This window comes from Aethalodelphis obliquidens, unplaced genomic scaffold (genome assembly GCF_003676395.1).
Source record: "Aethalodelphis obliquidens isolate GAN/ISIS:26980383/991018 unplaced genomic scaffold, ASM367639v1 scaffold113, whole genome shotgun sequence".
In the NCBI taxonomy this organism is placed as follows: Eukaryota; Metazoa; Chordata; class Mammalia; order Artiodactyla; family Delphinidae; genus Aethalodelphis; species Aethalodelphis obliquidens.
Genome location: NW_020838057.1, coordinates 2,331,561 through 2,355,888, shown reverse-complemented (window position 1 = coordinate 2,355,888; position 24,328 = coordinate 2,331,561). Strand labels below are relative to the sequence as shown.

At 38.3% G+C, this 24,328-nt stretch overlaps 1 protein-coding gene and 1 long non-coding RNA gene across 8 annotated transcripts in view; one reads left to right on the top strand and one right to left on the bottom strand.

The window, feature by feature from the left end:
* The window catches only part of LOC113615178 (uncharacterized), a 20,655-nt gene extending 17,890 nt beyond the window's left edge, over nucleotides 1–2,765 (top strand). For both annotated transcript variants that reach the window (XR_003430925.1, XR_003430924.1), the window contains one exon: nucleotides 2,627–2,765. This is a non-coding gene — a long non-coding RNA (uncharacterized LOC113615178). The remainder of the gene's footprint in view (nucleotides 1–2,626) is intronic.
* Nucleotides 606–23,884, bottom strand: ZNF583 (zinc finger protein 583). 6 transcript variants are annotated; one of them, XM_027097303.1, is made up of 5 exons: nucleotides 22,472–23,884; nucleotides 20,518–20,610; nucleotides 9,231–9,357; nucleotides 8,838–8,936; nucleotides 606–2,580 (listed from the first exon to the last, which is right to left on the bottom strand). In XM_027097303.1, the coding sequence occupies exons 2-5, from the start codon at nucleotides 20,524–20,526 to the stop codon at nucleotides 1,103–1,105; spliced, it is 1,713 nt and encodes a 570-aa protein (XP_026953104.1). In that variant the 5' UTR covers nucleotides 20,527–20,610; nucleotides 22,472–23,884; the 3' UTR covers nucleotides 606–1,102. The 6 variants fall into 6 exon arrangements, with proteins under 6 accessions (XP_026953104.1, XP_026953101.1, XP_026953102.1 ...); XM_027097300.1 differs by having other exon boundaries at nucleotides 22,486–23,883; XM_027097301.1 differs by lacking the exons at nucleotides 20,518–20,610; nucleotides 22,472–23,884 and having other exon boundaries at nucleotides 8,838–8,933; nucleotides 9,231–9,369.
* Nucleotides 23,885–24,328: the final 444 nt, after the last annotated feature.

The window sequence follows — 24,328 nt, the reverse complement described above, 5'->3', positions numbered from 1 at the left end:
TTTTTTTTTTTTTTTTTTTTTTTTTTTTTTTTTTGCGGTACGTGGGCCTCTCACTGTTGTGGCCTCTCCCGGTGCGGAGCACAGGCTCCGGATGCACAGGATCAGCGGCCATGGCTCACGGGCCCAGCCGCTCCGTGGCATGTGGGATCTTCCCGGACCGGGGCACGAACCCGCGTCCCCTGCATCGGCAGGCGGACTCTCAACCACTGCGCCACCAGGGAAGCCCTACAAGTGATTTTTAACACCTGGCTTCTTAAAACTGTTGACTATAGAATGAAGTTAGTTTTTCTTATCAACAAAATCATATCTCTGTGTATTCATGTTGAAACAGAAGCCCCCATCTTACTCTGTCATCATGGACTCCAACATTAACTCTCCTGTGCTGGATACCCCTATCACCCACCTTTAGAACAATGACTGCTGTTCCTAATCAAAAACCTTTACAGTCTTTTGGGTTGCTTTATTATTTCACGGGTAATCATTGCTGAGATGATATTCTTTTTTCATAGTACCTTTTTATTTTACATTAGTGTTTATTGAGTGATTACTTTATGCTAGGCACTCTGCTGAGCAGTTCACATGCATTATCTCATTTAATCCTTACATTAACTTGAGGTAGTACCATTATTATTTTCCATAATATAAATAAAAAGACTGAAGCTTACAAGGGACAAAAGGTTTCTCCAAAACTAGGGGGCCAGAAAATGGAAGAGTAAGAATTGGAACCCAGATCTATTTGATGCTGCACTGTAAATTCTTAATGTTGATAATTAGCCAAAGAATGAGGTGGATAACATGAGATGGGACTCTGAAATGTAGACTGGAACAAAGTATTGGGGGTTGGAGGTCTTTTAGGCTATTTTGAGGAATATGTGCCTTGACCTAAGACCTATGGGATGCCAATGAAGGGTTTTAATGATGGAGAAGTGATATGATTAAACTTTTTAAACACAAGTTTGACCGTAATATGCACTACTAGCAGGAAATGGTAAACACGGAGATCAATTAGAGAGTTATTTCCATAGTCCATGTCAGATAGATTATTGTGTACTGGACAAAGGTGACAGAATGGAAATTAATTAGAGTCAGATTCAAGGCATATTTAGGAGATAGAACCTACAGGTCTTGGCAACTGACTGGACACGGAGGGTGAGGGGGAGGAAAGAGTCAAGAATGACTCCATGGTATGAATTCTCTCATGATGAGCAAGGTGTGCTCGCTGCCTGAAAGATTTCCTGCAATCCTTACATTCATAGGGTCTTTCCCCAGTATGAATTCTTTGATGTAGGGTAAGAGATCCACTGTAGCTAAAGGCTTTCCCACAAATGTTACATTCGTAAGGTTTCTCTCCAGTGTGAATTCGCTGATGTTGAGCAAGGCCTGCATTCTGGCTAAATGTTTTCCTGCATTCCTTACACATGTAAGGTTTCTCTCCGGTATGACTTCTCTGATGTTGTGCAAGTGACGAGCTGTTGCTAAAGGCCTTCCCACATTCGATACATTCATAGGGCTTCTCTCCAGTATGAACCCTCTGATGTTGATCAAGGTATGCAATCTGGCTGAAAGCTTTCCTACATACTTTACACTCATAAGGTTTCTCTCCAGTATGAACTCTCTGATGTTGAGCCAGGTGTGCATACTGGCTGAAGGTTTTCCTACATTCCTTACATTCATAGGGTCTCTCTCCAGTATGAATTCTCTGATGTACAATTAGGTATCCTCGATGGCTGAAGGCTTTCCCACACACGTTACATACATAAGGCTTCTCTCCTGTGTGAATTCTCTGATGCTGAGCAAGAAATGAGCCATTACTAAAGGCCTTTCCACATTCAATACATTCAAAAGGTCTTTCCCCAGTATGAACCCTCTGATGTTGAGTCAGGTGTGCAATCTGGCTGAAGGCTTTTTTACATTCTTTACACTGATAAGGTTTCTCTCCAGTATGAACTCTCTGATGTTGAGCAAGATGGGCATTCTGGCTAAAGGCTTTCCTACATTCTTTACATTCATAGGGTTTCTCTCCAGTATGTATTCTCTTATGTTGAGCTAAGTTCGCACTCTGGCTGAAGGTTTTCCCACATTCAACACATGCATAGGGTTTCTCTCCAGTGTGAATTCTCTGATGAAGAGTAAGAGATGAGCTCTGGTTGAAAACCTTCTCACATTCATTACATTTCAAAAGTTTCTTTTCTACATAGACTTTCTTACGTTTCATTTCAACAGATTTTTTCCGGTAGCTTCTCTTTCGTGGCTCATGCTTATGTATTCTTTCTTTGGTGGGAAAACTCTGCCTTATATCAAAGATTGCATCCTGATGGAAAGTTTGCCAAGATTTAGTATATTCATTACTTTGATCTTTAGTCAGGATTTCTTTATGAGTGATGATCAATTGACTAGAATGTATCTCCTGACTTCCCAAGTGGTTCTTAAACCAGTCCTCATTTTTAGAGTCTTCTCTCAAACTGGAGCAGTCAAGGTTATAACTAAGATGGCTTCTTCCCATTGTCCTTACTTTGGATGATTCCTCATAAATAACTTGCTTTGATGAAAATTCATTGTTTTTAAATGCATACTCCCAATCTAAAAGATACCAAGAAAACAAATGTCTTTTGTATTTATGCATTAGAAAAGAAGAAGTTCTAAAGCACAAATTGATGAATGAACTACATAAGAAGTTCAAGGATTTAACAGCTGTTAAATGCAGTCTAATAATGAGATTATAGAGAATGAAGAAAAATTTATTAAGAAAATAAATCATGCATAACTAAAGGTAACTATCAGAAAATCATAATAATCTTTTTATATATATATTAATATAACAGTCTGCAAACACCCTTCCTCTCTTGCTGCTAGTTATCCTGCATTCAAGCTAAGTTCATTACCTTTAAAAAACCAATTTCATGTCAGTGTGGCTAAAAAAACTCCCAGTACCATTAATTGCCATAGGCTGTACATAAAACTCTATGGTTAAACTTTTGCAGCCTGGAAGTGGTCTTCCTGAGTATCATTTTCTGTGTGATATGTTCCAACCAAATGTAAGTTTTCAATTGATACTCAAGCTAAGATGCCTTCATATAGAAGTAATTTTGTATCAAATTTCTTGGTTTTATTAACCTGCCATTGGCCTTAATTGCCTTACCCTTTTCATTCCCAAATCAAATCACCTATTATTCTGTTCAAGACTTTCCAATGGTTTCTCACCTTATTTATAGTAAAACCAAAATTCCTATCATGATTTACAAAACCAATGTAGCACATGAACATAAATATAAAGCCTATATAAAATTATGGCAAATAAAATCCAGGAACATATGAAAACATAATCATAACCAAGTGGAGTTTGTCCCACGAATGCAAGGTTGGTTTAATATATGAAAATCAATGTAATTCACCACATTAACAGATTAAAAAAAGGAAAATCATATTTCAATAGATATAAAAGTATTTTACTAAATTCAACACCTGTAGGGCTTCCCTGGTGGCACAGTGGTTGAGAGTCCACCTGCTGATGCAGGGGACACGGGTTCGTGCCCCAGTCTGGGAAGACCCCACATGCCATGGAGCAGCTGGGCCCGTGAAACATGGCCACTGAGCCTGCACGTCTGGAGCCTGTGCTCTGCAACAGGAGGGGCCACAACAGTGAGAGGCCCATGTACCGCAAAAAAAATTCAACACCTGTTTATTATAAAAATTCTCGGCAAACCAGGAACAGAAAGGAAATTCCTCAAGCTGATAAAGGGCATCTATGAAAAATCTGTAACATCAACAGTGAAAGAGTGAATACATTTCCCCTTACAACAATGCAAGTATATATGCTCTTACCAATTCTATTCATTTTACAGGAGGTCCTAGCTATTACAATTAATCAAGAAAAAGACATAAAGATCAGAAAGGAAGAAATAAAACTGTATTTGCAGAAAAAATGTTCATGCAGAAAATCCTCAGGAACTTACAAAACAACTACTAGAACAACTGCTAAATCAATCCAGCAAGGTCAAAAGATGTAAAGTTAATATAAAAGTCTAACAACATTGTAAATGAACTATACTTCAATAAAAAAATTTTAAAAATCAATTTACATTTTTACATACTAGCAGCAAACAATTGGAAAATGGTCTTTTTAATATAAAAGCACCAAAAAAACATAAGACTCAGGGAAAAAAATTTTAGATATAAGTATATTTTTTTGTATATAGCTATATAAATATAATACTTATAAATATAAGACCACTACACTGGATACGACAAAACACTGCTAAGAGAAATTAAGACTGTAAAAAATGGCTAAATAAACCATACTCAGGAATTGAAAAAAATGATATTAGGATGTCATTCCTCTCCAAACTGATACATAGATTCAACACAATCCCAAACAAAACCCCAGGAGGATTTCTGGGTAGAAATTCTCAACTTCATCCTAGAATTTATATGGAAATGCAAATGATATATTAAAGTAGTCAAAGTGATTTTACAAATTGAACTGATATCAAAATTTACTATAAACCTACAGTAATCAAGACAGTGTGGTACTGGTGAAAGGACAGAGTTTAGAACTTAATGCATGCATATATGGTCAAATGATTTTCAGTGAAGGTACCAACAAGATAATATAATGGGGAAGGGAAAGTCTTTAAAAGAAAGGGTACTGGAGAAACTATATATACAAATTGGGAAAAAAGAAAAAAGAACTTCAACCTTTACCTCACACAAGGCACAAAAATTGGCTCAATGGAACATATACCAAAATATAAAGCCAAAATTATAAAATTCCTAGGTGAAAACACAGAAGAAAATGTCTGTGACCTGCAGGTAGCAAGACTTTCTTAGATATGACACAAAAGGGACAAACCAAGGCAATAATTTGGACTTAACAAATATTGAAAACTTTGGATGTTCAAAAGACAGTAGTAGGAAAATAAAAATACAAGTCACAATTGGTACGTATATCTCAATACACATAAATGACAAAGAATTTGTATCAGGACTATACAGGCATACCTCGGAGGTATCATGGGTTCAGTTCGAGGCCACCCCAATAAAATGAATGTTGCAATTAAGCGAGTCACACGAATTTTTTGGTTTCCCAGTGCATGTAAGAGTTATGTTTACACTATAGTGTAGTCTATTAAGTGTGCAATAGCATTAAGTCTAAAAAAAAATCAGTTTACATACCTTAATTAAAAAGCACTTTATTGCTAAAAAGTACTAACCATCATCTGACAACGCAGGGTCACCACAAACCTTCAATTTGTAAAAAGTGCAATATCTGCGAAGTACAATAAAGTGAAGCACAATAAAATGAAGTATACCAGTATTAAGAACTTTTACAATAATAACAAAACAACCTAATAAAACATGGGCAAAAGATTTGAACAAATACTTCACAATAGATATATGAATGGCCAATAAGCACATGAAAAGATCCTCAACATCATTAGTCATCAGATAAATACATACTAAAACTACAAGATACCATAACACAATCATTAGAATGGATAAAACTAAAAATAGCTCACCAAAAAGGAAACCCTCCTACATTGTTGATGGGAATGTAAATTGATGCAGCCTCTACGGAAAACAGTATGGAGGTTCCTCAAAACACTAGACTTGCCATATGATCCAGAAATCCCACTCCTGGGCATATATCCAGACATAACTATAATTCAAAAAGATACATGCAGCACTATGTACAATAGCCAAGACATGGAAACAACCTAAATGTCCATCAACAGGTGAATGGATAAAGGAGATACGGTACATATGTGTGTGTATACATATACACACACACACATATATACATACATACATACACACAATGGAATATTACTCAGCTATAAAAAAGAATGAAATAATGCCATCTGCAGCACATGGATGGACCTAGAGATCATCATACTAAGCCAGGTAAGTCAGAAAGAGAAAGACATACCATATGGTATCACTTATATGTGGAATCTAAAATACAATACAAATGAATATATTTGCAAAACAGAAACAGACTCATCTAGAGAACAGACTTGTGTTTGCCAAGGGGGAGGAGGGGTGGGGGAGAGAAGGATTGGGATTTTGGGATTAGCAGATGCAAAGTATTATATCAATATATAGGATGAATAACAAGGTCCTATTGTGTAGCACAGGAAACTATATTCAGTATCCTGTGATAAACCATAATGGAAAAGAATATATATATGTAACTGAATCACTTTGCTGCACAGCAAAAATTAACAGAACATTGTAAATCAACTATACTTCAATAAAATTATTTTAAAAAAGAAAAAACCTCACCAAGATATGGTGAGGATGTAGAGCAACTGGAACTCTTCTACAGTGCTGGTGGGAATGAAAATGATACAATCTCTTTAGAAAACTATCTGGCAGTTTCTTAAAAATTTAAACATATTCCTGTCATATGACTCAGTTTTTCCACTTTCAGATATTTACCTAAGAGAAATGAAAACGTATGTCCACACAAAGTCCTGTATGTGACCACTTCATATAGCCCCAAACTGCAAACAACCCAAAAGTGCATCAACAGGTGAATGGAAAAAGTGTGGAACATCTATACAACAGACTGCTACTCAGAAACAAAAGGAGTAAATTATTTATATATGAAACAATATGATTTTCAAAATAATTTTGATGACAAAATAAGCCACACATAACAGTATGATTCCATTTAGTTTAAATGCAAAGTAATCTAAAATGACAAATATCAGATTAGTGTTTGGAGCCAGGAGTGAAGAAGAATGAACTGCATAGAGGTACAAGCTATCTTCTGGGGTGACGGAAACGTTTTATGTCTTGATTGTGGTGATGGTTTCATGGACGTATACAACTGGCAGAACTCATCACATTGTGTAATTTATATGAATGCAATTTACTGTATGTAAATAATTAGTTATTAAGAAAAATATTATAGGGACTTCCCTGGTGGTCCAGTGAGAATCCGCCTTCTTAGTTCCTGGTTGGGGAACTAAGATCCCACATGCCGTGTGGCTACTGAGCCTGCATGCCACAACTAGAGAGCCTTGTGCCACAACTACAGAGCCCATGCACTCTGGAGCCTGCATGCCACTACTACTGAGCCCACATGCCACAACTAGAGAGAAACCCAAGCACCACAATGAAGAGCCTGTGCGCAATAATGAAAGATCACATGTGCCACAACTAAGACCCAATGCAGCCAAAAATAAGAAAGAACAAATTATAGATGGAATGAAGAAAGATTAAGTAAAGAGAGACTTTAGTAACATAATAAAAAAAGAAACTCATGTAATAAGCTCTTTACACTGAAAATAGAGACTATACCTTGGAACCTATGGAACCGTTAAAGAAAACTAATGCTATATTAGGACATATAAAATCCTCAAATCGTTAGAGAGTAGAATTAGTACTAATTAGTATCCTGATCAAATATGATAAAACAATTTGATCAAGATACAATAAAACAAGAAAACTTTCTTTTAAACAACTCTTGTGTAAAAAGGAATTTAAAAAAAAATAGGTTGTCTAGGAAATGGAAATAAGAAAAACTACATATCAGAATCTATGGAAGTCACCTAAAGCTATATTCAAAAGAAAATTAAAACTCCTAATAATGTCATTAGTGAATGAGAAAATGAAATTAATAGTTTAAGTTTTTTTCAGCAAAATGGAAAACAAAATAAACCTAAGGAAATTAGATGGAAAGAATTAGTAAAGAGAAAAACAGAAAATAGAGAATTAGAAAAGAGAAGAATGATGACACTATATTTTATATTTAACAGATACATCCAAAAGCTGGATTTTAAAAATAAATAAAAATTAACAAAATTGACTAATGAGTAGCAAACAATTTTTTTTTAAATAACAGCTATGTAAAATAAATTAAAATTGGAAATTACCAGATATAAAAGAAAAACAATTATAAGCAATTATTATGCTCAGGTTCATAGAAATAAATCTGTAACCTAAATGAAAAGGGTAACTAACTAGAAAAATTTAAATTTATATAATTTAACCCAAGGAAGAAACTATAGGGAGGTTATTTACCAGAGAGGACATTGAGAAAGTTGTCAAAGGTCCACTTCCCCACAAAGGCCCAAGTACCAGGACTTTTCTCTCAAACTTGAAGACTATGACCTCATTCCTTCACACTAACATCTCTAAATCAGAATTTTTCTTCTTAGCCTCCATCTCCCTCCAATCATACATTGCATATCTTCCTTGGCAATCTCCCCATCTCTTAAAAATAAGTCTCTTACTGTCCCAAGCCAAATTCATCTTTTCCTCTACCAACCTGTTCTTTCTTCTGACTTGTTTCTATTAAATGCTATCACTTTCCAGTTACCCAGACTTGAAAATACAACTGGAAATGCTTTATCTTTTCTTTGAAGGTTTATAAACCTCTGAATAATCCTAAAAATTGAGCAGAATGATTTTATGAAAGTAGAAATTCAGTGAATCAAGTGAATAAGTAAATGAATCAATCCTTCAATCTGAAAGGAATGAGTGACCAAAGAGGAAAAAATATGCATTGCTCTGTCTGGATTTTTAAACATAGAATGGAGCAATGTGTGTAAAACTAAAAAGCAAGGACAAGGAGATAACTGTGACATCTGCATCCAGAGAATAAGAAAATGTTATCAGAGAAGACAGTTATGTGTGAGAGAAAATATACACACATAATGTGTGAGGAGAGTTAGGTTGGGGAACTCACGCTAGACACACCACAGTGTTTCTTTCCAGGCCTTGAGCCTTTTCAGGCTACCCAGGAAACATCAATTATGAGCTGGAACTTTCCAGAATAGCTGAGCTTTTCCTTGCAATGGCCTCTGCCTGCCTAGTTCTCTCTCACTCACCAGGGCATGCTCCTCTTGTCCCCTCCTTCTTCACCATCCAGGGCTCTTTTCCTTGCTCCAATAATGAGATCACATCTGGCTTAGAAACTGAAACTCCTGCTTACAAGAAATAAAAGGGGAATTAGCCAGGCCCATAGATCAGATCAAGTTGCTTGGTCATCAGGAAGGTGAGGCCATTATAGAAGGGAGCTGAGGAAGAGATGAAGTATTCTGAAGAATGGGGAAGATGAAGTTGTATGGACAGTCTAATGAAGCTGCCAATTCTACAAAACTGTATTTATCTGGGGGAGCACAAAAATCAGAAACTTAGCGAACTATATCAGAGGTTTCCCAAACATTACATTGGAAAGCAGCCCTACGTGCAGATTCTGAATTACAGGGAGACCTCCTTACCCAGTGATACCAGGCTCCTATAGTTCTGCAACATCACTTTCCTGTACAAATTCCTCTGAGCAGGGTTCAGCCATTCCCACTCCTCTTGAGAGAAATCTACAGCCACATCCCCAAATGTCACCAAATCCTGAAATGACATAAACATATTCTTGCTCAACTAGTGTTCTTACCCTCGCATAAGCATAGTTTAAAAAATTAAATTGTCTATACTTCTGGAGAGAAATACGATAGGTAGTGAAATTTTCTGTCAGTATCTTGAGTTCTGAGCAACACGTGTCAAGTAATTGCTAGACAACTTCTCTGTGCTTAGTGTTGATATTCTGTCATGGAAAGTATACAATTTCAGAGTCTCTACTGATGGAGAAAAGATACACACAGAAATTGGCAATAACAGAACACTGTAAACAATCAAGTGTAAAATGTTATTCATACTAAATGCTAGAGCATTTCTCAATATGGAAAATAAGGATAGACTGGGGCAGTGAAAAAGGCTTCAAAGAGGAGGCAGAAACATGAGTTATGCCTTACAGGACGTACATGGTCTAAACCAGCATTTTCCCAAATTCTACAATGGAATGGTCAATGTTCCAGCTATATCAATAAGGTATATATTAAAATATATTTGATGCTTATAACTGGTTTTCTAAAATTAAATACAGATATAATAAAAACAGTAAAGTTTTATGGTGATTTTGCAAAAATATAACAAACAATATATGTCATTACGGAGAACAATCAGGGACAACAAAAGATTACATAACAGCTCTGACAACATCACTAAGTTTCAAAGACAGCTGGTAACTTATCATGCTACCTAAAAGACAAAATAATAGTAATTTTAAGTACTGATTAAGTTAAAGAATGAACATTTCAAAGGTGATAATGAAGTGCCATCAAAAAATACCTACAACTCTCACTAGAGGAACATACCCAATTGTGCACATCTAATGAGCAAGAGTTTTTTAAATGTTAAAACATAGCTCTTTAAATACCACTGTATGTTACATTAAGGATCTTGATAGCATGGAAGATGACCTAGTCTGCTCCCTAGAAATTGAAAATGGGCATTCTTCCTAATGTGGTAAGTCCGCTTCAGACTTATCAAGGCTTGCTGACTGATTTGGTATATGCTTCACAGGTTTGGCATGTCACGGAGCAAAATCTACTCGTAAGCTGAGCTGATATGTAGATGACCTAAACAGCTGAACTGACTTGTCAAATATTGAAATCCTTCCACACTGGTTGGTAAACAGCAGAGGAACCACTCCCAGTTAAAAGACCAAGAGCATTCCCCTGAAAGAACAAACAGTGAAACAGACCTCTTCATTCTAATAGACACTGATTTCAAAAAGGAGATAATGAAAATACTGGAGGAGTAAGAAAAGCTATTGACAGAAATGCAGAGTACTGTAAAAGGGAACTAGAAACTATACAGAGGAACCACAAAAAATCAGAAAACTCATCTGCAGAGATGAAAGCTAAGGGCAATGAATAGCAGAATGAATGATGCAGAAGAATGAATAAGTGACCTGGAACATAGAATAATGGAAATCACCCAACAAGGACAGCAGACAGAAAGCCAAATAAAAAAAAATGAAAGCAATATAAGAGACCTATGGGATAATATAAACCATGCCAATCTACACATAATGGGGATTCCAGAAGGAGAAGAAAAAGGGGATCAAAAATGTATTTGAAAAAATTATGTCTGAAAAATTCCCAATGGGGCTTCCCTGGTGGTGTAGTTGTTGAGAGTCTGCCTGCCAATGCAGGGGACACGGGTTCGTGCCCTGGTCCGGGAATATCCCACATGCTGCAGAGTGGCTAGGCCTGTGAGCCATGGCCGCTGAGCCTGCGCGTCCAGAACCTGTGCTCTGCAATGGGAGAGGCCACAATAGTGAGAGGCCCGAGTACCACAAAAAAAAAAAAAAAATTCCCAAACCTAAACAAGGAAACACATATCCAGGTACAGGAAGCACAGAGGGCCCCAAGTAAGATAAACCAAAACAGACCTACACCAAGACATATTACAATAAAAACAGCAAAAGTTAAAGAGAGAATTCTAAAGGCAGCAAGAGGAAAACAAAGAGTTCATTACAAGGAAACCCCCATAAGGCTACCAGGTGATTTCTCTACAGAAATGCTGCAGGCCAGAAGGGAGTGGCAAGATATATTCAAAGTCCTGAAAGGGAAAAATATACAACCTAGGATACTCTACCTAGCAAGATTATCATTTAAAATAGAAAGAGAGATAAAGAATTTCTCAGACTCACAAAAACTAAAATACTAAATCTATCCTAAAGGAAACATTGAAAGGTCTTCTCTAAATAGAAAAGAAGAATCTATAAGAAAGAAAAAAACATCACAATTGGAAAGTACATTACTTAAATTTACATTAAATTTAAAGCCAGGACACAGACAAAAAAAAAAATCCAAAAATTTGTGTGAAAATGATGGTAACCACAATGAACAGCAAAAGGATGAATAAGATGTAAAACAGGACATCAAAATCATAAAATGTGGGGGAGGAGAGTAAAAAAGTGTAGATTCTTTTTCTTTCCTAGAATGAATGTGTTTCAGTCTATATAACTACCAGTCTAAGGCAAGTAGATATAGGAAGGGGTTAACATTCTTGAAAAATAGGGTACCCACAAATCAAAAACATACAGTAGATTCACAAAAACCAAAAAGAAGAGAACATAAGTATAATACCAAAGAAAATCATGAAACCACAAAAGGAAAAATAAGGGACAAAGAAGAAATATAAAATCAACAGGAAAACAAGGTTTTCAATAAATACATATCTATCAGTAAATACATAAATAAATATCAGTAATTACCGTAACTGTCAATGGACTAAATCCTCCAATCAAAAGACACAGTGGCAGATTGGAAAAAAAAACAAACAAACAAGAGCCTACAATATGCTGCCTACAAGAGACCCACTTTAGGGCAAAGGATACATAGAGATTGAAAGTGAGGGGATAGAAAAAGATATTTCATGCAAAAGGAAATGACAAGAAAGTGGGGTTGCAATACTCATATCAGATAAAATAGACTTTAAGACAAAAACCATAAAGATAAAGAAGAATACTATATAATGAAAAAAGGATCAATACAAGAGAATTTTACGTCAACATATATGCACCTAATATAGGAACACCCATGTACGTAAAACAAATACTAACAGAAATATAGGGAGAGGTACTTCCCTGATGGTGCAGTGGTTAAGAATCCACCTGCCAATGCAGGGGACATGGGTTTGAGCCCTGTTCCAGGAAGATCCCACATGCCGTGGAGCAACTAAGCCCATGCACCACAACTACTGAGCCTGCACTCTAGAACTTGAGAGCCATGACTACTGAGCCCATGCACCACAATTACGGAAGTCTGTCTGCCTAGAGCCCATGCTCCGCAACAAAGAGTAACCCCTGTTCCTACTCGCCACAACTAGAGAAAGCCCATGTGCAGCAACGAAGACACAAAGCAGCTAATAAATAATAAATAAATAAATTTATAAAAAAGAAAAAGAAATAAAGGCAGAAATTGAGAAGACTACAATAATAATAGGATATTTTAACACCCCATTCACATCAATGGACAGATCTTCCAGATAGAGAATCAATAAGACAAGAGATACTAAATGATACAACAGAACAGTTAGACTTAATTGATATTTTCAGTACGTTACATCCAAAAATACCAGAATACACATTCTTTTCAAGTGCACATGGAACATTCTCTAGAACTGACCACATACTAGGGCATAAAACAAGCCTCAACAAACTTAAGAGTATAGAAATTATCTCAAGCATCTTTTCTGACCACAACGGCATGGAACTAGAAATTAACCACAGAAAAATAAATGAGAAAAAAATGATTACATGGAGACTAAACAACATGGTACTACAAATCCAATGGGTCAATGAGGAAATCAAAGAGGAGATTTAAAAATACCTTGAGACAAATGACAATGAAAACACAACCATACAAAATCTATGGAATGCAACAAAAGCAGTTCTTAGAAGTTCATAGCAATACAGGCTTTCCTCAAAAAACAAGAAAAATCTCAAACAACCTAACCTACCACAAAGAACTAGAAAAAGAAGAACAAACAAAACCTAAAGTCAGCAGAAAGAATGAAACAATAAAGATCAGAGAGGAAATAAATAAAAGACATTTAAAAAATAGAAAAAATCAATAAAACTAAGAGCTGGTTCTCTGAAAGGATAAACAACATTGACAAACCTCTCAACCAAGCTCTTCAAGGAGGAAGAGAGAACTTATTTCATTAAACAAAATAAGAAATGAAAAAGGAAACATAACAACTGACACCACAGAAATACAAAAAACCATAAGGGAATACTACAAACAATTATAAAAGAAAAGCCAAAACCCACATGGTCTTCTGAATAGATGTAGAAAAGGCATTTGACAAATTCAACATCCATTCATGATAAAAACTCTTACCAAAACGGGTATAGAGGGAAAATACCTCAAGATAATAAAAGCTCTTTATGACAAATCCACAGCCAATATAATACTCAACAGTGAAAAGCTGAAAGCATTCCTGCTAAAATCTGGAACAAGACAAGGATGCCCACTCTCACCTCTTCTATTCAACACTATTGGAAGTCCTAGCTGCAGCAATCAGATAAGAAAAAGAGATAAAAGATACCCAGATTAGGGCTCCCCTGGTGGCACAGTGGTTAAGAATCCACCTGCCAATGCAGGGGACATGGGTTCGAGCTCTGGTCGGGGAAGATCCCACATGCTGCAAAGCAGGTGAGCTTGTGCACCACAACTACTGAGCCTGCACTCTAGAGCCCGCCAGCCACGACTACTGAGCCTGCGTGCTACAAACACTGAAGCCTGTGCACCTAGAGCCTGTGCTCCACAAGAGAAGCCCCCACAATGAGAAGCCCGCGCACAACAACAAAGCCCCCGCTCGCCACAACTAGAGAAAGCCAGCGCACAGCAACAAAGATGCAGTGCAGCCAAAAATAAGAATAAATAAAGTTTTTAAAAAAAGATATCCAGATTGGTAGGGAAGAGGTAAAATTGTCATTATATGCAAATGATATGATACTACATATAGAAAACCCTAAACAGTCCACACATAAACTACTAGAACAGATAAGCGAATTCGGCAAGGTAGCAAGATACAACATTAATGTACAGAAATCGGTTGCATTTCTTTATACCAACAATGAAATATGAGAAAGGGAATGTAAAAAAAAATCTTTTAAAATTGCAACTCAAAACATAAATTACTTTGGAATAAACCTCACCAAGCAGATGAAACTTATACACTGAGAACTATAAAACACTGATGAAGGAAACTGAGATGATTCAAAGAAATGGAAAGATATCTCATGCTTTTGGATTGGAAGAATTAATGTTGTTAAAATGGTCATACTACCCAAAGCAATCTACAGATTTAATGTGATCCCTATCAAATTACCCATGACATTTTTCACAGAACTAGAAAAAATAATCCTAAAATTCATGCGGAACCATAAAAGACCCAGAATTGCCAAAGCAATCCTGAAGAAAAAGAACAAAGTAGAAGGCATAACTCTCCCAGAGTTCAGACAATATTAGAAAGCTAGAGTAATCAAAACAGTGTGGTACTGGCAGTAAAACAGACGTATGGATGAATGGAATGGAAGAGAGCCCAGAAATAAACCCACACACCTATGGTCAATTAATCTTTGTCAGAGGAGGCAAGAATATACAATGGGAAAAAGACATTCTCTTCAACAAGTGGTGTTGGGAAATCTGGACAGCTGCATGTAAATCAATGAAGTTAGAACACACCCTCCCATCACACACAAAAATAAACTCAAAATGGCTTAAAGACTTAAACATAAGACATGACACCATAAAACTCTTAGAAGATAACACAGGCAAAACAATCTCTGACATAAATTGTACCAATGTTTTCTTAGGTCAGTGTCCCATGGCAATAGAAATAAAAACAAAAATAAACAAATGGGATCTAATCAAACCTACAGGCTTTTACACAACAAAGGAAACCATAAACAAAACGGAAAGACAACCTACAGGATGGGAGAAAATATTTGCAAATGATGCGAGCAACAAGGGCTTGATTTCCAAATTATACACACAGCTCATACAACCCAAAAAAACAAACAACCCAACAGAAGAATGGGCAGAAGACCTAGACATTTCTCCAAAGAAGAAATACAGATGGCTAGTAGACACATGAAAAGATGCTTAACATCGCTAATTATTAGAGAAATGCAAATCAAAACTACAATGAGGTACCACCTCACACCAGTCAGAATAGCCATCATTAATATATCTACAAAACAAATGCTGGAGAGGGTGTGGAGAAAAGGGAAACTTCCTACACTGTTGGTGGGAATGTAAGTTGGTGCAGCCACTATGGAGAACAGTATGGAGGTTCCTCAGAAAACTAAAAATAGAATTACCATATGATCCAGCAGTCCCACTACTGGGCATATATCTAGACAAAACTATTATTCAAAAAGATACATGCACCCCTATGTTCACAGCAGCAGTATTCACAATAGCCAAGACATGGAAACAACCTAAATGTCCATCAACAGATGAATGGATAAAGATGTGGTACATATATACACTGAAATACTACTCAGCCATAAAAAAGAATGAAATAATGTCATTTGCAGCAACATGTATGCAAGCAGAGATTATCATACTAAGTAACTCAGAAAGAAAAAGACAGATACCATATGATATCACTTATATGTGAAATCTAAAATATGACACAAATGAACCTAACTATGAAACAGAAACAGAATCACAGACATAGAGAACAGACTGAGGGTTGCCAAGGGGGAGGAAGTTGGGGGAGGGATGAAGTGGGAGGTTGGGGTTAGCAGATCTAAGCTTTTATATATAGAATGGATAAACAACAAAGTCTTACTGTATAGCACAGAGAACTATGTTCAATATCCTGTGATAAACCATAATGGAAAAGAAGATAAAGAATGTATATATGTATAACTCATCACTCTGCTGTACAGCAGTAATTAACACAACATTGTAAATCAATGTCAATAAAAAATATGTCAATTTTTATGTCAATAAAAAGTAATAAATAAAATTTATAAAATATGGTGATGGCTTAAGAGAACAAAAACAAAAATGTCTGGTATTTCTACCCTCAGTGAATTTTTTTCCCTTTCTAAGGTAAAAAACTGGAAGTCCTCAACCCTCAGCACCTACCTACCATGGCACCCGACCTAGAAACAATCAAAATTTAGTTAGTATATATTTGTTCAAATGTTTCCTTATACAGACATGTCTATGATTATCTATACATATTCATTTTCTTATAACATCACTTGTTAGATAATATTACATGATGTAAATATGTGATATCTTATTTACTATCCCCTTGCTTATTTTCAGTTATATGAATCTTAATTTCTCACTATGATGCTATAAATGTCTCTATTATTTTCTCAAAATATATTCCTAAAAGTTTTTCTCTCCATTGAGACTAGGATCTCCCAAACTTACTTAACATCAGAAAAGAGTTTACACTATTTTGACCCAGTCAGAATAGGACCTAATGAAAAAATAATTCAGGCTGGGGAGTAAAGTGTTGACCGGTAGTCAAAGAAATATTAATAAAGGTTCTTCACATAGAAAGAAAATGGAAGGAAATGGAAATAAAAGGAAAATGGAAGCATCAAAACACAGGAAGAAACTAAGAGCCCCCAAACTATAAACTCAATAAGGTAAGTCCCCCAAAATATTATATCTACTAATAATAGGGGACTTACCTTATTCAGAAAGTGACAAGAATACTAATTATTTAGAAGGAAAATTACAGAAAGAAGAAAGAAGATCATTACATAAGAAGCAATGGTACATATCCTAGAGTGGCCACTAAAAGAATAATAAAAGTAATGTATAATTAAGATAACTAGGAAAAAAACTGATTTATCCAAAAGAAGGCAAAAAAGGAGAAATAAAGGAAGAAAGAACAGATGGGATAAGTAGAAAATAAATTGCAGCATGGTATACTTAAACACAAATATATTAATAATACATTAAATGAAAATGTACTAAACACTTATTTAAAAAGACCAAGATTATCAGACTGGATTTTTAAAAACCAGCCAACCTTTTTTGGGGGGAGGCACAAGGGATCATGAGAGGCATAGGGGATTGGGAGGCACACTGGGCCGAGTGCCTGGCTGTGAGCGCAGGGGAGAGAAAAAAAAAGAAAGACTATATACTGTTTATAAGAGGCATACTTTAAATATAATCTTTAGAGCACCACAAGGCACTGTGATTCAGGAGGTCTGGGGTGGCATCCCAGAAAGAGCATTTGGGCTGATGGGCTTTGTCTGTTCTACACATCATATCCTCTGCCTTCTCCTTCTTCCATTACCAATTCAGTGGCAGGAAAAAAGAGGTTGCCTGCTGGCTCTTGCTGCCCTGGTCTCACAAATACATTCCTTTGTTGATTCATATATTAATTTGGCAAATATTTACTAATGACTACTACCTATTTTGTTCTAAGAGTTGGGAATACAAAGGTGAACAGAATACAGCCCCTCCCTTTGTGGAGTTAATATTCTAACAAAGGAGAAAGACACTAAACATAAGGTCATACACATATATACACTAACATGTACAAAATAGATAACTAGTGAGAACCTGCTGTATAGCACAGGGACCTTTACTCAGTGCTCTGTGGCTACCTAAATGGGAAGGAAATCCAAAAAAGAGGGGATATATGTATACGTATAGCTGATTCACTTTGCTGTATAGGAGAAACTAACACAACATTGTAAAGCAACTATACCCCAATTAAAAAAAACCAAAACAACCCCATATGGTCATACAGTGTCATGTACTATTAAATACTATGACAAAAAACAAGGTAAGGTAACTGAAAGTTACAGGAGTGTTTGTGTAAGATAAAGTAAGATAAAGTAATGTAGGGCTTCCCTGGTGGCGCAGTGGTTAAGAATCCGCCTGCCAATGCAGGGGACACGGGTTCAATTCCTGGTTCAGGAAGATCCCACATGCCGTGGAGCAACTCAGCCTGTGTGCCACAACTACTCAGCCCGCGCTCTAGAGCCCACAAGCCACAACTACTTAGCCTGCATGCCACAACTACTGAAGCCCACGCACCTAGAGCCCGTGCTCCCAACAAGAGAAGCCACCACAATGAGAAGCCCGTGCACCGCAACGAAGAGTAGCCCCCGCTCGCCACAACTAGAGAAAGCCCGCACGCAGCAATGAAGACCCAACACAGCCAAAAATAAATAAATAAAAATAAATTTATTTTTAAAAAAAGTAATGTAAAACTTAACAAAGAGGTGATTTTTGAACAAAAATCTGTCAAGACATAAAGTGGGAGAGCCAGCCATGTCATCATCTAGGGAAGAATTACAGAAGAGGGAGGAGCAAACGCAAAGGTTTAGAAATAGAAGGTAGCTTGGAACATTTGAGGAACAGCAAGTTGACCAGTGTGACTGGAACAGAGAGCAGTAAAGACTTGTGGAAAATGAGGTCTGGGGTAGCCAGGAGCTGGATCATGTAGGACCTTATAGGCCCAGGTAAGGAAACTGGACTTCATTCCAAGTAAAATGGGAAGCAAACAAAGTTTCTGGGCAAAGGAGTGAAATAATGTGTTCCATCACACTGAGCACACTGCTCCCTAGAGTCCTTCATTATTTTCTACCACCCTCTTTAAATCTCTCACCATCATGTGTGTTACTGACCCTCAATATATAGTACAACTTCCTACATCTGACAGTCACTAACTAGTGATGTGTATACATCACTTTCCTTCCTTGGCTTTTTCCTCATTTGTAAAACAAGTGTCTTAGACAAGATCACCTGTAATTTTCTTCCTGGCTTTATCATTTTATGAACCTACATCTTTGCTGTCTAATACACTAGCTACTAGCCACACGTGGTTATTTAAATCTAAATCAATTAACATTTAAAAATTCAGTTCTTCAGTCACACTAGTACATACAAGTGCTCCACAGCCACATGTGGCTAGTTGCTACTGTATTGGGCAGTGCAAACATAGAGCACTTTTATCATCAATCATCACAGTGCTTCTCTAGGTGATTGCTGCTTCTGAGTCATCTTCTTAAGATGTAAGAAAATAAAAAGATATAGTATTTTGTATGGTTTTATTTTTTATGTTTAACCTACAAAATGTATTTAACCTCAAAGTATGAGGAAGAAAATTTTTTTCTAAATGAATACTCCAGCTCTTCTCCACGGATTTAAAATAACATCATTACGTTATTATGTAATAAACAAACTAGTAGACATTGAATTCCATGAAGACAGTATTTTTTTCACCACAGTATTGCCAGCAGTTAATATACAGTAAGTCTTTAATAACTATATGTTCAGTGAATGAATATTTTCTATTCTTATTTATATTTGCATTTGTTTCTGGATATTATATGCTGATTTTTTCATTTATTTCTTCTGGCTCTCATTCTATACTATTTTTGTTATTTACTATTTATGATTTGTTATTACAGATGTATTTAGCCATTCTTTTATGTAGATTCAATACTCCCTACTATTCTCCTTTTTCAAAAAATTCCCTGCTATTTTTCCATATTAACTCCTCTAATCTTTACTGCATGATCTAGAATATTTTAGCTGTAACCAGCTACTAAGTCAGGATATCCCTAGAACAGGACCTCATTACCCCCATGGAATCCTACTCTTCAGTGCCTACAGAATGCCTGAAAAACACTCCTGCCCTAGCTGACCCACACTTTAATACTCAAGACACAACAAATCCCACTCCTCAAAATCACCTTGAGCAAGCAACCCTGTCATGTGTCAATACTACAACTAAGACTTCCCCAAGTAGTCCCTGTCTACTTTTCAAACCCAGGTCTGTGGAAAAGCTCTAAACTGTTGGTCACATCTGAACACCCACCTTGACCTCAGTGAATCACTTCACTTCCCTACAGGGAAGACTTTCAGATTCCACCAAGGAGTGTATTTTTGCCTCTTGAGACCTCCCAACAGAACACCTAACCCGCAGGAAGTGCTAAACTGTTTCTTGAATGAAGATGAAAATTCTGGCTGAGAAAAAAAAAAGGAGGCTCAGTGGGTTTTGGGGGACCTCCTTTTACTAGACTGGAGAACATGAGGACCAGGTCACTGAATGAATGGAATTTTAGAATGGGAAATTTCAGAAGAAAAGCAAAATGTTCATATAAAATCTGAAAAACAAGGCATTTCAGAGAAGAGAGTAGAAAAGCTTCCTTACCTCAGGCATGGCTTTAAGAATTTAGGACAGCCCTTCTGTCCTCCTCCTTCTGGCTTCTCTTTGGGAGAAGGGCAGTGTCCAGAGAAAACAGAGCTGGAGAGGGAGAAAGAAAACATGAAATGCTGGGCCTGCCCTCAGCTCCCAGCATCACCAGCCTAGATACTCTCCTTTCCTTCTCTGTGCACTTCTCCCCAACCACAGACGTAGATACGAGGTGTCACTGCATTGGTCATTCCTATCTAAATTTATAATTCTTTCACCTATGTGCTTTATTTTTTGAAGTATAGTTGATTTATAGTGTTATATTAGTTTCAGGTGTTCAACATAGTGATTCAATATTTTTATAGATTATACTCCACTTAAATCTCCCACGTGCTTTAGATCTCAATATGCAACATAAACTTTCTGTGCTTAAGATACCTCGTTTATATTTATAAGAAGTAACAGTATTTATCCTTCAGAATGGCACTGCCAAATAAGGATAATTCCCCCTTCACACGTGAAGGCTATTCATCAGTGAAATCATCCAATGCCTCATGGTAATTAAGTAATTGAGCCCAACTGGAATCCAGGTCTGACTCATTAGTCTTTCCACCAGATGATGACATTGAAAGGAAATGTGTCCCCACCCTTTCTACAAAGATGAGAGATAAAACTACAAAGTGAATGCCTCAGAGAAAGCATCTTTACACAGAGTAGGCATCAGAGGGATCATGTGGTCTGGAAGACACTGGACCAAAAAGAACATATTGCTTCTGGTCCTGGCTTATAATAAAATGCACCTGAAAACCAATCTCTCAACTTTTCTAAGAAATTTCCTCAGAAGGGGCTGGGGGGAGGGATATGCAGAAACAGTCACTGCAACCCCTTAATCATTAATTATTTTCCACTAAACTTCACTGCCTTGGAGAGTAAAGAAATTATCTCAGAAGCAGCATAACTTAGTGGTAAGAACAACTAGGTTTGTGGATCAGAATGCTCAGACATCTGATCCACCACTCAACTGGCTCTGCAGCCTCTATTCCAAACCTCAATCTCCTCATCAACAGAGTAGTACCTACTCTCTATCAACGGTTGGGAGGGTCATAAGATGATCCATATCAAGCATTTAGCGCAGTACCTGGTCGATAAATATCATTCAATCATTAATTTTCATAAGTAGCACACAGTAGGTCTCCCCGTCCTTTTTTCTCTTCGATTCCTCACTAGGAGAGGGACGGAAAGACCTTCTGTGCCAGAGAGGACTAAGGTCCAGCAGCTCAGTCTTCTGCTCTCCAGGCCCGAGGCTTTCTCCTCCTCTCCAGCTCTCTTCCCCTCTCCCACTCTCCTCTCCGTAAACCCCATCTCTTCCCCTTCATCTCAATCTCGGTCTTCCCGCTACAAGTCTCCCAAATCCTGGAGCACACTGGCCTCCCAAAGCATCCACACAGCCTCCCAGCCACCACACAAACCCTCATGCTGGCAGCTCCCCTGGCAGACTGTGGACATGCTCCCGAGCTGTAGCTTGCCCACCCCTCGCAGTGAGTCACACAGTCACTGACATGATGACACATGGTGCCATATACTGTCACACACTCCTAGGGTCACACAATCTCAAGCAGTCTCATGTGAACACAGCTGCACGTTCACTGTTACAGAAACTGTCACACACATTCTCAAATTCTGTTCACACACCGTCTCACAGAGCCCCATACACAAGGTCACACACACAGTGACACTGTAACACACGGTCCCATACACGGTCACACTGTTCACACACAGTTACACGGTTTCCCTATCACATTCTCAGACACTGTCACACATTCTCCCTCGGTCCCACACAGCCTCACACACTGTCACACGGCTTCACTCTGTTCAAACACGGTCACACACACCGGACCCAGGCTCCCACCGTCACAGGCCCCCTCACACGCCCGCTCCCGCCCGACAGGCCTGCCCAGGTGCGCGCACTCACCCCGGGCTCCTCACCGCTTTCTCCCCGAGAGTCGGCACTTCGTTCCGCACCGTTCGCGGAGACTGGGAGCTGAGCGCTCTGCGGCCGGGGCGTGGACTCGATCTCGGGCCCGACGGGCGGACTCACAAAGGGGCCAAAGCGCTCGGGCAGGCTGTCGGCGCCAGCCGCAGTGGCTGCTGGGAAATGGAGTCCGGGGCCAGGCGCGGTGCGGCGCGGAGCATCCTGGGACTGCTCGCCGCGGGGGGGCCGGGCAGACAGCTGCTTCCTGCCTCGTCCTTTCGCGTCGTCTCTGCCACGCTCCTTAAACACCCCGACCTTGCGACCCAGAACTCGCACTCGCCCCGCCCTCTCAGGCCGTCCGACCCACCGCCCCCGCCACCGAATCCAGCCCGGACCTGGATTGGCCGGCTCGAACTGCGCAGGTGCAGCTTGCTCGCGTCGCGGAGGCGTCCAGGCTCGGTGCACGCGTCGGCCGCGAATAGCGGACGCGGCTGTGTTGCGCATGCGCGGTGGTCGGGCTCGCGCCCGGGCGCAGCAGGTGGGGCTCCAGGCCCGGTGCTGGAAAAACGCAGCTGGTTGAGGCTGGGTGTGAGGGCTGGGGCCCGCCGGAGGGGGGGACCCCGGGAGGATGCGGGCGTAGTTAAGAGATAATGTGCTCGGGATTTCTTTCTTTGCTCTCTGTTTCTTCTGTCCTCCCTATCCTTTCATTCGCCACTTATTGAGCGACTACTGTGTGCCAAGCACTGTTGTAGATGCTGGGGACGCAACTGTGAACGTGCAAAAATCCCCACCCGTGGAGCTGACATTTTATTATGGGAGAAATTTAATAGGAAAAAAAAAGGTACTAATATATACTGGGAATTGATACGCGTTATAAAGAAAAGCAAAACAGAGTATAAACATCATTCTTTCAGTTCTTAATTCTTTGTTACACCCTCTGGTTTCTATTAAATCTATGTCTGAAAATACTTCATAAACTTCTATCTCTAGTCCTAACCCACATTCATTCCTCACCTCTTTAGAAATTTTGTTATAAGATGCAGAGCTTCAATGTAACTTGTCTCACCGAAGTAACCAATGACAAAAAGCAAATAAGCTGGTAATTTTTATATTGAGGAAATGTAAAACTGCAAATGTTATATTCACAAAGTTATTGAAACACTGTATATAGTAATAAAATGTTGAATATAAACAATATGGCTAAAAATAGAGAAGTAAATAAATAACTACATCTGTTTGAAACTATACAACATAAAAATAATCGTGTGATGATGAAGCAACCTGTAGAAATATTTCTTAAGTTTTGTTCTGAGGAGGAACAGAGCTGTTACAATTACACTAAGATTGCAAAATTGGAAAACTGTTCCTATGTATAAAAAAGTAAAAGGAGGGGCTTCCCTGGTGGCGCAGTGGTTGAGAGTCCGCATGCTGATGCAGGGGACACGGGTTCGTGCCCTGGTCCGGGAAGATCCCACATGCCGCGGAGCGGCTGGGTCCGTGAGCCATGGCCGCTGAGCCTGCGCGTCCAGAGTCTGTGCTCCGCAACGGGAGAGGCCACAGCAGTGAGAGGCCCGCGTACCGCAAAAAAACAAAAACAAACAAACAAACAAAAAAAAACATATCAGTAAACGTCCAGGTTTTTGCAGCCTTTTCCACATTTCACAAATGTATGAAGAAATTGGGCATATTTAGCCTGAAGAAGATAGGTGATGACATTTTTCGTTTTCAACCATTACCTTTTAAGCTCCTTCTGTTGACAGAACCCTCTACAAAGCTTGTATCAAAATCTACTGTGACTTGCATAAAAAACACATTTATCATTTTCAAGTCGATAATCAGCAAACAGATGTCTGCCTA